Source organism: Thalassophryne amazonica, chromosome 1 (genome assembly GCF_902500255.1).
Source record: "Thalassophryne amazonica chromosome 1, fThaAma1.1, whole genome shotgun sequence".
NCBI classification, from domain to species: Eukaryota; Metazoa; Chordata; class Actinopteri; order Batrachoidiformes; family Batrachoididae; genus Thalassophryne; species Thalassophryne amazonica.
In genome coordinates, this window is record NC_047103.1 from 137,813,728 (window position 1) to 137,828,298 (window position 14,571).

General features: G+C 41.6%; 1 protein-coding gene across 10 annotated transcripts in view; it reads left to right on the forward strand.

Moving 5' to 3' along the window:
* Positions 1-486: 486 nt before the first annotated feature.
* LOC117514813 (peripheral plasma membrane protein CASK-like) overlaps positions 487-14,571 on the forward strand; it is a 161,509-nt gene continuing 147,424 nt past the window's right edge. For 4 of the 10 annotated variants that reach the window (XM_034175437.1, XM_034175440.1, XM_034175431.1 and 1 more), the window contains exon 1: positions 490-1,167. In XM_034175437.1, coding sequence (XP_034031328.1) covers positions 1,109-1,167 — 59 coding nt within the window. In that variant the 5' untranslated portion in view covers positions 490-1,108. Of the gene's footprint in view, positions 1,168-14,571 lie in introns of all 10 variants that reach the window. The other 6 variants (XM_034175423.1, XM_034175443.1, XM_034175461.1 and 3 more) reach the window with 3 other exon arrangements.

The following is a 14,571-nucleotide window of genomic DNA, read 5'->3' on the forward strand; positions in this document are numbered from 1 at the left end:
CAAAGCATCTGTTTAGACTTCTGACATGCTATGCACATGCAAGCTTAAATAATGTTATGATAATACACAATACTCATATTTAATACCGTACAAAATTGGATGTCTTGTTCTAGTGGATGCCTTGATTGAGAATGGACTTTATATCTTTTCAAATAGGCTAAAAGCTGACCTATCAGATCATTGAATTTGATGGGTCACAGAAATACGCAGAACACCTGGAGTTGGCTGTATTCACTTGACTTGTCGGATTCTTAAGAAGCTGGAGATCTTGTTTTTTTCAAAAAAAAAAAAAGTAAGAATAAACAGCCTGCAAAAAAGGGTGTAGTGGAGAAGAAGGGGAAAGACTGACGTAAGGCGATAGGGTTTGGATGGTCGGCGCCTGCGTAAGATGCTCTGGATAGGGAAAAAAATAGGAAACTGCGCATGAATCAGCCATTTCGGTTCAAGCATCGTTAATCCCCACGATCCCCGCGCACTCACGACGGGCCATTTTGGCTCTCATCGAGCCAGTTTCCTGAGCGACAGAGGGCGGAGCCTGACAAATCTGAAAGTGGGTTGGAACAGCCAGCCAGCATCTCGGAGCAGCAGCAACGGTGGGAGAGCAGTAGTCTGTGTGGGAATGTGATAAAACATCAAATATCCACCGGGGCGGATGGAATAGCAGTCGACATGACAGTGGAAGTCTTCAGTTTGTGTTCGGGCAGCTGAAGCGGTGTGTTGACTGGGTGACATAACGCCGCTGGTTATCAAAGAGCCTGCGGCAAAAAAGAGCACCTTTTTCCGGTTTTCGTGGAGAAGACAAACATGCAAAAAAGAGGGAGTAAATTTGTGCAGCCCGGTGCGGTTCCTCTGCAGCTAGCTCGCTGGCTAGCCTGCTAGCGTTCCAGCAGAAGGTGGCGCCGCCCAGTGACAGCCTTTCATGCTAATGTGGCTAGCCGGCTAACGCCAACTCTTCAGTGGCCGCTGGTTTTTCCGCGCACTGTGTGTGCCTTAACATTACTGAGAGTGGCACAGCGGTACCCCCGCTGTGAAAGCGAAGCCCTCACCGTTGATATTTTCTCCGTGGAGCTCGCGTGGGCGGAGAGCATCCCCCGTTTACCTGTAGACCATGGCGGACGACGACGTGCTGTTCGAGGATGTCTACGAGCTGTGCGAGGTGATCGGAAAGTGAGTACTGACCACAAAAATGACCTAGTATCTTTGCTGCTCAGAGCTGTATCAAGGAGAAACTTTATCTGATCGTCTTTGCACTGATTTCTGAAGAGATTCACATGTGCATGACATCATTACCTCAACGTATCATTTCACAAAGATGAGAGGCGTGTTGGATGTTGATGTTGGTCCGGATCCGGACATATCGAATACTGGCTGTTGTGGTCAAAGGCTGAGATTACGCGACTCTTGAGTTGACCAGTTAATATCACATTGCAGCAATCCTAGTCTGAGATTGCCTCCAGGCTCAGATTGCCAGTCTAAATTTACTTTTTTTTTTTTCCCAGAAATTTAGAATTGATCATGTAATTGTAATGTGTTATTATAATTCTTGAGGTCAGTCATCCGGGCATGTAACCTCTAGAGGGGGGTTTTGTCAGTGAAAACATCGCAGAACTCAGTACATGTAATTTGGTCACTTTTCAAAGGGGTCAGACTCGTCAGTAAAGTCAGTTTAATGTACAATGGTTCGTTTCAGGTCAGTTTGGTGTATAAATTTCACTGCTCCAGGCAATGATAGCTGTCAGCTGGCAGAAGTAAGTTAGAGACAAAAGCAAACCAGCTGATTTCAACAGAACAGCACACAGTCAAAGTGATTTTTCACAGAATGGCAAGTCACAGAAGTACGAATTTTCGCCTTTGGATTGGCCACTTCGCCGAAGTGACGTGGCACCTGCCTCGAGAATAGTAGGTTATTTGTGAAAGAAATTTAGTATTTTGTATTATTATTGTAGTCTGTTTGATCTTTAGAACTACATGGTGGTGTAGTATTTGTGTGTGTGTGTGTTTGGTTTGTTTGGGAGCTGAAATGCTGCATTCGATTATACTCAGGACATGGGGGGTGGGAGCTCCAACTTGGAAAAGTGCAATAGAACTACCATTCAAGTCAGAATTTCAAGGCGGAAACTTTGGCAGGATCTGTGAAGACTGAGGTTGCCCATCTGATGCCACAGCAGTGTGGCAGCGCAGACAGTGAGCTGTAACCAGAATAACCTTTAGTTAGTCTTTACTTGTGTGTAGTGTTTGATTGTGGGTTTACGCAATAAAAGTATTTGATGGTTGTTATTGTTGTTCTCAGTGCACTGGTGGGTTGCAAACTCATGACGATCTCCCTCCCAAGATGATGACTGAAAATATCGCAGAAAAGATGATGTCCTTTCCTTGAGCAGATATACTGGAACACATTGAAATCGGACGTTGGAAATACCGACTTGGAATTGGCACCTTTCGATGTGCATTCGAAAGCAGCAACAGCTCAGAATCATTGTCTGTGGTTGCTAAATACCAGCTGTAATATTTGTCTAGCAGTGATGTGCGGTGATGTTGATGCATGGTGAGGCACTGACTTCATCACAATCAGATTTAAATACATATGAAGCTCACAGAGTAGCTTGTTCACCATTTGATTGGCAGCGGTTAACGGGTTATGTTTAAAATCTCTTATGAGCATTCTTTACACATACAAACTGTAGCACACAAAAATCACATTTAATTAAAAAAAGTTATTATGGTCTTACATTTACTTAGAAAGGAAGTCCATGTACTGCTCTTTCTGAATAGAAGTGTCAATGACTTGCTTGTGGAAGTTTTCCTTATCTTACTTCAGTTTTAAAAGTGTCTCTGTCTCAGGTGAGCTCACTGCCAGGGAAGAAAGTCATCCTTCATCAGTCCTGTTTCAACTGTATGCTTTCTGCCTTTTCTGGTTTTGAATGTGAGTGGTCGACTGCTCATCTGTGATGACACTTCTTTGCATGCAGTAACACTGTGCTGTGCAGACCTGCTTAAAACTGTGTCCAGCGTGCTACGCCGAAGAAAATTAAACATGTTTAATTTCTTCTGTCCTGCGCGCGTAGTCCTCAACATACTGCTGCGTAGGGAGAAAAAACTTGACATAGAGCTGCTAAAAGTGGGCGTAGAGCTGCTCAACTCAGCGTAGACGATACAACACAATGAGCAGCTCTACGAATACGCCAATGTGAAAGGGGCTTAAGGAACCAAAGTGTGAAATGAAAGCTGCTTGCAGAACCAGACAGAAGACTCCAAAACACAGTAGAAATCAAAATTTGTCTTGTAACCTTTGTGTAATAGCAGACAGAAATTGCTTTGAGTTGAAGACAAACAAAATGCATAGACCATTTTGTATATATTGTTCAAAATGTGCATTTGTGTTTGAACTTTTTTTGTTGTACAGTCTTTCACACAAGACCTCACATTACCTTTATAAAGTGTCAAAACAGTTGTTTATTATAGTTTGCTGTGTGTTTTGAATAAATGTATGTGGAAAATTATTTTCTGCTTTACTTTTTCCTTTATTTCTGATTGGAAACCTTTATTACACTTATAAAACACAACAAAAGCATATATATTATGAAAGAACAGGTTGTCCTATAAAATAGAGACATAAAACTTGATTGTGGGATGCAGGGAGAGCTGATAACAGCAATAATAAACCATTTATGCCAGGCGAGTGAGCTGTCCAAAAAATGCCCTCGGACCCCAGAGGGTTAAAAATCACTCATGTGATAGTGTTTAAAAATCTAGTGACAGTGGGAATAAAAGAGTTCTTGTACCTATTGGTCTGACATCTCTTGGACATCTACAATCAGACGGAAGCATTTTGCACTCAGGCTACAAGGGGTGACTGGGATCATCCAAATCGACTTCATCTTCTTAATGGATCTGTTTTTATATGTAGATGGCAGGTCGTTTAAGGAAATGCCAGCAATCTTGTTGCACTCATTTACAATACGTTGCAGACTGTTTTTGTTTTTCAAAGTTAAAAACCCATACCAGCAGATAAAAGAAAAGGTAAGAACAGATTCAATAAAACAGCAATGAAACATTTTCATAAAAGTGCTGTCCACATTAAAATGCCTAAGTTTATGGTAAAAATGCATGTGTTGGTGAGCTTTCTTGGCAATATAGACCAAAAATTATGTCTATCTCGGCTTTCAGTGCTTGCCAGTCGAGTGAGTATAAAAGAACTTGTGGAGAGCTGGACATGTCCCAACTTGTCCTCTAACACTCCGAAACGGAGGTGTTCCTTTGTCTCCCTTTATCAGCGAATCGGTCGTGACGCGCGAAGCCTCCGCGCGGCTTTCCATGACAAAATCTCTTGTTAAAAGTGAAATCTGCCGGAAAATGGCTGATGTCCAGGTCTTGTGATAACCAGAGAAAGAGCACACGACAGTCTCGTATCCACAGAGCCATCAGCTTAGAAATGATCCAGTGGTTTGTGCTGCATCGTTGCATCTCGCAGCGCGGCGCACCGACCGTCCTTAAAGGGGTCCTTAAAGCTGTAGTTAAAGTCCTTATTCTCTGTGAAGCCCATAAAATTTTCACTGAAAGCCAGATACATTTTTCGAATGGTTTCTAGGTGCCAGTCTCTAACAGCTTCTGAAAAAATTCTGATGGAAAAAAGTCCTTTTCATTCTGCCATTTCCAGACAATGAAAATCCGACGAGGGGGCGGGACCACTCCTTCCACAAGGCGTGCTCACAGGCGAATGACGTCACCGACAGGCGTGGAAAAACTCACGCATGCGCACGAGGGTTCAAGCATGTCTGACGTAAAAACATACGAATGAAATCCATATAGTTTAAAAAAATAAATAAAAAGGACCGTTAATTTATGGACAGACCACGTATACACAAAAAAACTATTTCTCTGAAATATTATTCACAAATCTGTGTTAGTGAGCACTTTTCCTTTGCCGAGATCAACCATCCCACCTCACAGGTGTGGCATATCAAAATGCTGATTAGACAGCATGATTATTGCACAGGTGTGCCTTAAGGCCCTGTCACCTTGACGATTTAACTAGCGTATGCCTACCGTATTAAAAACACTGGGCGTACGCAGGCGTATGTCAAATCAGTTATAGGTCAGTTTTTTAATAAGTTAAGAGCAGTTATATAAATTATATAAAAGTAATCCATGAATAACATAAAAAAGGAACATTTAATTATTTCTTCACAGAGAAAAATGTGTTAAAGTAAATCACTTTGTCTTGAAACCTGTATTTTCACGTATGAAAAAAAATGCAGTTGTGGAATAAGTTGTCCTCATAGCATCATACATAATATGTATTCACTCAGGTTTTAAACACAAGAAATGCTGAAGACTCATTTGTCTGCACCTTAAGAGCGACTTGCAGGCTGGATTTTCCTGCTCTTAATCCCCATGTTTGACAGTAGGCATGCCCACACATGGGGACACGCCAGCTGGTCAGAGACTCAATGGAGCTCCAGCTTTATTTACCCAACTGTGAAGTGGTCTTGTTTTATATAATCAAAGAGAACGCCACATTTAAATCACGAGACACAAGTCGTTAAAGGCACACGGTAGCCTTTTGGACATGAAATTAGTAAAATATCACAGTATGCACATTGGTTCTGTGTGATCCAAGATGGTTTCTGCTCCTGCTAGATGGCAAGTGGGAAGGTTTGCAGCTGACCATGCATGTGCAGTGTAATCTTTAAGAATTATTTTTGCACTGCACAGTGCTGGGAGTATGTGCAGAATGTCCACGGGACATCTCGCGTCAGTGATTTTAAACGCTGTAAATGACTCACTACACAGAGTAGCTAATGAAGACAAACACCTACAGCTGGTCGTGGCTGTATTTTAGTTAGTAATAATAATAAAAGAAAGCTCTGGTTGTGAGACAAAGGGTGTCAAAATCCACCCCTTTGTCTGCGTCCTGACACTTTGGTAACAGATCAAGTAGGGGATTCCCTGCTGGGGTGAAATCCGGTGGGGACCTTGTGTCCCCTGTGGTTGCTACAGTAACTATGAAGGCCCAACAGGAGCCATGAACACTAGAGGGCTATCGGGGTTCTGGTGAAACAAGAAATCCTCACCAGGGATGCACCGAATTTTTCACTTCTGATCTGATCCCCGTACCTGAATTTGGATATCTGCCGATAATTTTCCAATCTGATACCAGAGCTTTGTTTGCGTTAATATTATTATTATCATTATCATTGTTGTTGATTTTATATGAGGATTTTCTTAAAAAGGAGACCTGAAAGTTCAGCTACTATTTGCCAGAAGGTGTATCTAAGATGAAAGCCTAGATTTGATGTTTTGGTGAAAGAATTAAGTACTTTTATCTTTTATAGACTTAGAGAAAAGACAGCACTCTCTGTCTGTATGACTCTCCTCAGTTTTCAATTTCAATGGAGCTTTATTGATATGGGAGACATATGTTTGCATTGTCAAAGCAAGTGTTACAGAGTAAAAATTAAGTCCTCTGTCTCTCTGTCTTTCTGTCTCTCGTTTGCTCTCTTTCTCTTTCTGTCTCTCGCTCCCTCTCCCTCTGTCTCTCTTTTTCTTTCTCTCGCTGTGTTTGTGTTACGCAATCTTTGAATTTTTTGGAAACACAAAGTCTTTCATCTCTCTCTCTCTCTCTCTCTCTCTGTCTCCCTCTCTTTGTGTCTCATTTGCTTTCTCGCTTTTTCTCTCTCGCTCTCTTTCGCGCTCCCTCTGTCTCTCCCCCTGTCTTTTTCTTTCTCTCTTGCTATTTTCATCCTGTGCAAACTTCAAACTTTTTGGAAACACGAAGCCTTTCAACTGTAAAATAAATGAATCATCACAGACGCTCACGCGCAGGATTTTAATGGAGACTTTTTTTTCCCCTTTCAGCGGACAGAATATCTGTTCAGCTCCTCTTTGGCTGCACACTGAGCTGGCTTTTCATAGTGTTTGACAGCCTCTGGACAGTGACGTGGCTAATGTTTTAGCCCACATTTTCAGCAACAATTCAGTTAATTTGTTGGAAAATCCGTGCTCGACGAACAGACGATTTGAATCCAAGAGCCGGGCAGAAATTTGCCGCTAACTGCAGCTAGAACACTGTGGAAGAGAGCTCTCTCAAACAGCCCGGTGTCATAGACCAAACGATACGCCCCTAAAAATCGGTCCACCTTTTGCATCTGCACATGCGTCATTTCAGACCACAGCAGCTCGTCTGAGACGGAGTCTCTTCACCCAAAGCAATCAAATGGATTAATGGAAACCATCAGATGATGAAGGTAAAACCTCTTAAATCATTCTAAAGTCAGTTTTAAGCAGAAATGAGGCTGTTTCAAGCAGAAACGAGGCAAAATTCCGTGATGCTTTGAAATGTCCGACACGCAGTGAACACATTAGCTAGCAGCTCATTTAGCTGTGGTGCTTTGATTGCTTCCGCTGCCTTTTATGATGAAATAATGCTGAATTTATGTGGAAATGATTGTTGTACAACAGCTCCAGATATCTGTCGCAGAGATAGCTGATGACTGGAGTGCAGTTTGAAGCAGAAACTAGGTGTTACTCTGTGAACCGCGTCATCGGGAGGGACTGATTTTTAGGGGGACCGTTCGGTCAGCGACACCGGCTTCAGAAACCTCACCCTCCCCTCCTCCCGCCTGGCAGTAAACAAGTAGAGAGCAAACAACAGCAGTTGATAGGATTCACAGCGGCTCTTCTCCGGTGTTGCCGACTGAAAGTTCATTTCTGTAGGTTGATTGTGGACCTGGGTCCACAATCAACCTACAGAAATGAACTTTCATTCACTTTCATTTTCATTCATCAATCTCAGTCAAACCCATTTAAAGATATCAATTGTTACTCACTTTTCTTTTGATTAAGGTCGCTACCGGATTATCGTCTGTTATTGCGAGCAAGAAAAGAAAATCAGTCGTCTGCCGTTTCACATTGGAGTTTTATTTTCTGTTCCTCATGACGTGCCTTTGCCATGGGACTAGTGCACGAAGCTTCTCTGGTGTGGATCGTTTTGTGTATGGGAAAAGTTCTTGTGGGGAAAAGTTCTCTAGTCGCTAAAGTTCTCCTGCAGTCTGCCCCGCACCGAGCGCTGGGGGAAACGTTCTCCTACAGCTGCTAAAGTTCTCTTTGCAGCAAACTGTGCGCCGAGTGCTGGGAGATAAGGGAGAGTGGGGCCAGCTTCCCCTGGAAGATTTTTAAATTTATAACCCTCTGAAACACTTGCATGCATTTTGAGCACTATATTGTGTGACGTAAAGCCATAGTTTTTTTTTTATTTTTTTAATTAATCTTTGTTACAGCCTTACTTTAAAGCCTAAAGAAACAAGGCATCAGGCAAAACACAGAATAGTGTAGATGTGTGTCAGGAACATCACAACTGCTAATTTATACCCAGCAGTGTATTTAAGAAAATCCTTCTGTTTTTTTCTTACATTAAATAACTTGTAATTAAAATAGTTTTGAGTAAAAAAAAAAAAAAAAAAAAGATCTTTACAAATCTTTGATGTTTGTCTGTAAATCAAAACTTATCTGTTTCAGGTGACGTGATTTGTTGATTAACATGATAATGACCCTTGGGCATTTATTTTTAGACAGAATAGCATGAAAGGTAATGTGTGCATTTTTAACTCTGGTAGATTCATTAATTCATATCTGCATTTCAACCAGGAAAAAAAAATACACCGTAAACAAATATAAATATTTATTATAAACACAACAGGAGACGATACAACAATCAAATCAAATCAATTTTATTTATATAGCGCCAAATCACAAACAGTTGCCCCAAGGCACTTTATATTTTAAGGCAAAGCCATACAATAATTACAGAAAAACCCCAACGGTCAAAACGACCCCCTGTGAGCAAGCACTTGGCGACAGTGGGAGGGAAAAACTCCCTTTTAACAGGAAGAAACCTCCAGCAGAACCAGGCTCATGGAGGGGCAGTCTTCTGCTGGGACTGGTTGGGGTTGAGGGAGAGAATCAGGAAAAAGACATGCTGTGGAGGGGAGCAGAGATCAATCACTAATGATTAAATGCAGAGTGGTGCATACAGAGCAAAAAGAGAAAGAAACACTCAGTGCATCATGGGAACCCCCCAGCAGTCTAAGTCTATAGCAGCATAACTAAGGGATGGTTCAGGGTCACCTGATCCAGCCATAACTATAAGCTTTAACAAAAAGGAAAGTTTTAAGCCTAATCTTAAAAGTAGAGAGGGTGTCTGTCTCCCTGATCTGAATTGGGAGTTGGTTCCAGAGGAGAGGAGCCTGAAAGCTGAACAACAACAACAACGACTGCAGTGTGTTTGTTCATTAGGATTTTTCATGATTAAATAATTTTTTAATTGAGTCATTTCAACATTTATTTAGTAAGGTTAGACCTTACTTGTGTGAAGCCCCTTGAGGCAACTCTGTTGTGATTTGGTGTTATATAAATGAAATAAATTAAATCACACCCTCATTAACTATGTGATTGCTTTTAATGTTGTAATCAAGACAGAGTAATTACTAAAATATGAATTTCACGATTCCAGTGGTTGTGCATGTTTTAAAATTATGCACAATAGGGGTGGGCCTTCTACCTGTGCAAATGTCTTTTTGACTGATCTTTGACTTCATGGACATGTTTAATGATTCATTCATTTAACTTTAATTTTTCATTTAAATTTTCATTTTCATTCATTTAACGATTTTTCCATCCTATTACACTGAGGACAAAATCCTTCCGAGAACCTTGAAGGGGCTAGAAAAGGTGCCGTAAACATAGTCTGCTTCACTTTAACCTGTCTGGATTACCGCACCCACAGGGTCACCAGCTCTGTGGTAGTGAAACAAAAACACTAGCGATTAAATTTGGAACATTATGATTGGCACATTGATGGACAACAAAACATTGGGCCGACTGCAAGTGTGAACAGCTCTTGTCTCTTGCGAATTACAGAAATTTGACCTCAACATCGTCGCCTTGAATGTTGTAAGAAAAACACCAATGCTAGCTACTGGGAGGAGCAAGGGAGATACACTTTCTTCTGGAAAGGGCTTCCTGAGGAGAAACGACAAATCCATGTCTTCAGTTTTGTCATAAAGAACTCTCTCCTTCCAAAACTACCTGAAGTCCCAGTGGGTGTCAGTCAGTGAATGATGACACGCTGCCTCCAACTTGTGAGTGAATGCCATACCACCATCATCAGTGCTTTTTCCCCCCAACACCTGACACTGACCAGAAAGAGCACAGCTCTCCCCAGAAATTTACAGCATGTTGGTGCTGGCAAACTAAAGAGACAAGGGGAAAAAAAAATATCAATGTTGTGGTTCCACATGAATTTTTAAATTTAAGTAACGCATTTTTTTCATATTGTTCCTGATTTCCACTTAGCGCAGAATTGTAGGCGTAAACCTAGGACACTCAGTGTAATACTGACTGGTAAAAATGTATTTGTTATTATTAGTAGTAATAATATTATTTTTAGTTGTAGTAGTAGTAATAATAGTAGTAGTAGTAGTATGTGCAAAATGTCTTCAAAAGTGGATCTCTCTAACTGGGTCAGGGGGGCTCTTCCCACACCTTGCCTTCCGCTGCCTACACATATGTCCTGGACGGCCACAGACTGTGAGCAGGTAGAAAACCCACACACGGACAAACTTGTTTACATATGTGTAAAGTGCTACCTGGTTGACAGGTAAGGTTTTATCAGTGCTGTCCTCAGAAACAGACTTTATTGGAGGGAAAATTGAGACTTTATTATTTTTTTAAACTCTCCACGGGTCCTGTCCTGTTTTTAGCTGCTGCTTTTTTAGCCGTGCTAAGAGCTGGAGGATGTGCACAGGCTTTAAAAGAGAAATAAAGTGTAGATATGTTGTTCATTCATGGGTTGACAAGGAATGCTCCTGTTTGGCCAAGCTGGCCAATGAAAAGATTATGCAACAACTAGTGAATTTCACTTAATGTTTTACAATGACGTATATCCATTACATCCTTTTGTGGGTTTATTGGTTTTTCATACATTAAACGGATTGATGTTACGTCACTGATAATGTGCATGTCCAGTTATTCCAAGTAACCTGGTTTAAGAGTTGGTGACGAAAAATAAAACTTTTAGACCTTCTATGAAACCTAGACTGAGCTTGGTCTTCACATCAATCTGAAGAAGACACAGGTCCTGTATGAGTCTCCACTTAACACGGTGAATCCAAAGCTTCCTGCTGTAAAGTGCACTGACAGGGCCTGGAAAACGTGACCCACTTTCCATACCTGGTCAGCCATGTGCCATCAAATGCTGACGAGATCCAAGATGGATTCAAGCATGCAAGAACTGCCTATGGCCGGCTTCACACCCATATTTTCAACAACAGAGACCTTCGACTTGAGATGAAAATCCTCATGTACAAAGCTATTGCCATGCCAATCCTGCTGTACAGATTTGAGACCTGCACTACCTACCTGCGCCACCTGCAGACCCTCGAGCAAATACACCAACACTGCCTGACAAGTATGCGCCGCATCAGGTGAGTTGACTACAGTATTAACATCAGCTTCCTGGCTGAAGCCAATTTCCAGACCAGAGCATAGATTGCGTCAAGAGCCAGCTTCATTGGGTGGGTCACGTCGTTAGGACAGATGACAGCCGACTTCCCAAGCAGATTTTCTACATCCAGCAGAGTGAAGGAAAATGATCCAGAGGGGGGCAGAAGAAGCACTTCAAGGACCCCCTGAAGCACAACCTTAACACGTGCTTCATTGACTGGAAGACCTGGAAAGAACAAGCAAGCGAGTGAGGCAGGTGGTGAGCAGTGATCCACATGGGAGAGGAAGCCTTCAAAAAAATGCAGACAGATGACACAGAGGAGAAGGAGGAAGGAGAGAGAAAGCAAGATCCTGACCGGTAGAAGCTTTATGCATCTAATTATTTGCACGTAATTTGCATCTTTGCGGCACTCTCTGTCAGTGTCTTTTCCAAATGCATCAATTCATGTTCTTTCTGGTTTTTCTTTATACATATATAAAGATGAATGCAATAATTTTGCTGGCCTCAATATAACGCCCATTACATAAGGATTTGTTGTCACCAACAATTCAGCAACTCATACAGACTTTGGACTCAGCTCTCTGTGTGTGAGGTGCTCCGTCCATACACACAAACACACGGAGATGGAGTGCACAGAATACAACCAGTGGCGTTGACTTCAGAAAGTTTTAAAGAGGGTTTTGAAGAGTACATGGTAGGGTTACAGCTATGTTTTTGGAATAGATTATTCTGTTGATTAATTGAATAAAAAGTACTTTTGCCTTTTTAACAACAATATCAATTGTGCCAGGGCTCTCCTTAATGGACCTGTCACAGCTTAGCGATTTTCAGGTGGATGCCAATGAATATGCTGGCGTAAGTTATGGGTAGGTTTTATATAAGTTAAGAGCATGTTGAAGCTCCCTGGTATACATTGTAGTACGGTGAGTTTGTCAAAACATTTTGGGCATGCACAATATTTTTGACGCCTACCAGCTTATGACTCATACGTCTCGCATGAAGTTGTAGGTAAGTTATGCGATTATTGACGCACTACTTGTATGTTACTCATAAATTTAAATATGTCTGGCTCAACGGCTTGAAAGCTGCAGTCATGCGAACAGTTCAGACTGTTTCAAATGTTCAAATCATTCACACACGGAGTAAATATAAAGTCTTTATCTTACTGGTTACGTTGTTTCAGTCGGATTCATCATCTCAGCCCGACGAAAGCTTATCCATACAAAGCGTCCTGATTTTGTAAAACCATGTCTGAAAATACTTTAGTTCCTTGTCGTGGTTGAAGAAACGTAATGTTTTTAAAGAAGTCCCTCTGTGTTTGTCTACTCCCGGTGCATTTCTCAGCCTGAACCAGAGAACAACAACAAGAAAGCGTCATGACGCCACATTCATTGACATCTACATTTACCACAGGCATCAGTTGATGCTTCAGCATTCTGCATGGGATGAAAATATATTGCATGATCCACCAAGACTAACATGAAAAAAAAAAAAGTTAAATTACTCTGTTTGTACTCCGTGTAGAATAGCAAGCCTGAGCGAAAGCGTTTGCGCTTTTGATGATGTCCATGTCGACATCTACATGCTCCGCCTAACCAGACAAACGGGCACTGCTGGTGGTGGAAACATAAGCCAATCCAGACTTAACCTTTCCGACCCGTGCTTGGTGGAAACAGGGCTGTTGGCATATGCTGGCTAAACTGTCATCGTGTGACAGGCCCATAAGCAATGGCACAATTTGTGGAAAAATCCACAAACAGCCGTGTATGTGTATTCATACATTTATACATTTTAACAACCTGAAAGCTACCAGACCAGCTAGAACCGAACCATGGGTTCTTGAACAGTCTCCTTTGTTTCTTCTCGCTGGTTTTATTTCTTCTGCGGCTTACAGTCATTTTGACGTGGGTGAGTCCAGCTTTATACGTTGTGTTCTTCCGTTTGTCAGCAAAATTGCTCTGTTGTGCATGTTTAACTGTTTGATTTCAAAATGAACCGAAAATCAAATAGTTGTTAGTTTGCAGCCCTCATAATGACTTCAGTCACAGTTTATCGCCTAAATGTGTAGCTGCACATAGAAAACCAAAAAACAAAACAACAACAAAAAAAAGGCTTGAGGCTAAATGCTTGTAAAGTGAAAATCTTTCAAACGGATTGTCATCCATCTGGATGTGATGTATTTTTTTATGCACTGATCTGCCAGTGTGTGATGGATCACAGAGTGCACGGTTTGAACACTGACGTCTTCAAATATTACGCACAGTCGGTGGCTGCATAAGAGGTTTCTGTCGGTGTCGGCCCCGCCCAGCGCATGACATCATTGCGATTCCTTCTATACAGCATTTTTCAGTGCTGTGTTTATGGAACACATTGGTGATAGCAATTAAACGAAGCCTCCAGGCAAAGAATTTTTGTAAATTATTCGAGTTACACAAGTATTCATGCCATCCTAATACATGGACTTAGAATTCCATTCAGTGAGGTGAACCTGATGCCTGCACAGTCTGAGTGCACTGCATGACAGAAGACAAAGCGATTTTTAATCACTGTTATCAAAGAATTATTGTGTATTTAAAGCTAAGCAGGGTGTGTGTGTATTTTTTTAAACACAGCACTGTGTGTTGATCCCAGCAAACCTCAGCTGCTTGCATGCGACTTGAGAGAAGGCAACCGACTAATCAAAAACCCCTTTAACGGGCTGATTCTTGTTGGATTCATTCAGAGTTTTCATCTGTTCGTCAGCCGGGTGCACAGCGGATTTATCATTGCGGTTTTTGATTAAATCAATGTGGAAAAGACTACTTGATACAGGAGTCATGTGGACCTTTATCAATCTTCAATAGATGGACACTCACTTTTTGTGTTCCAGAAAAGACCAAAATCTCCTTATTCCACCTGTCCTTTTGTGAGACTGCATTTAATGGCGCAAGTGTATTTGTGTCTTGGTATCTTGGGATGTGTTGCAGGAAAGAGAGGGGGGAGGCTCAGGCAGATCAATGGAGACGAGTGGAGTTGGGACTGGGATGTCCCTGAGGCTAAGGATATAAATAATGTGACTGGACATTGAC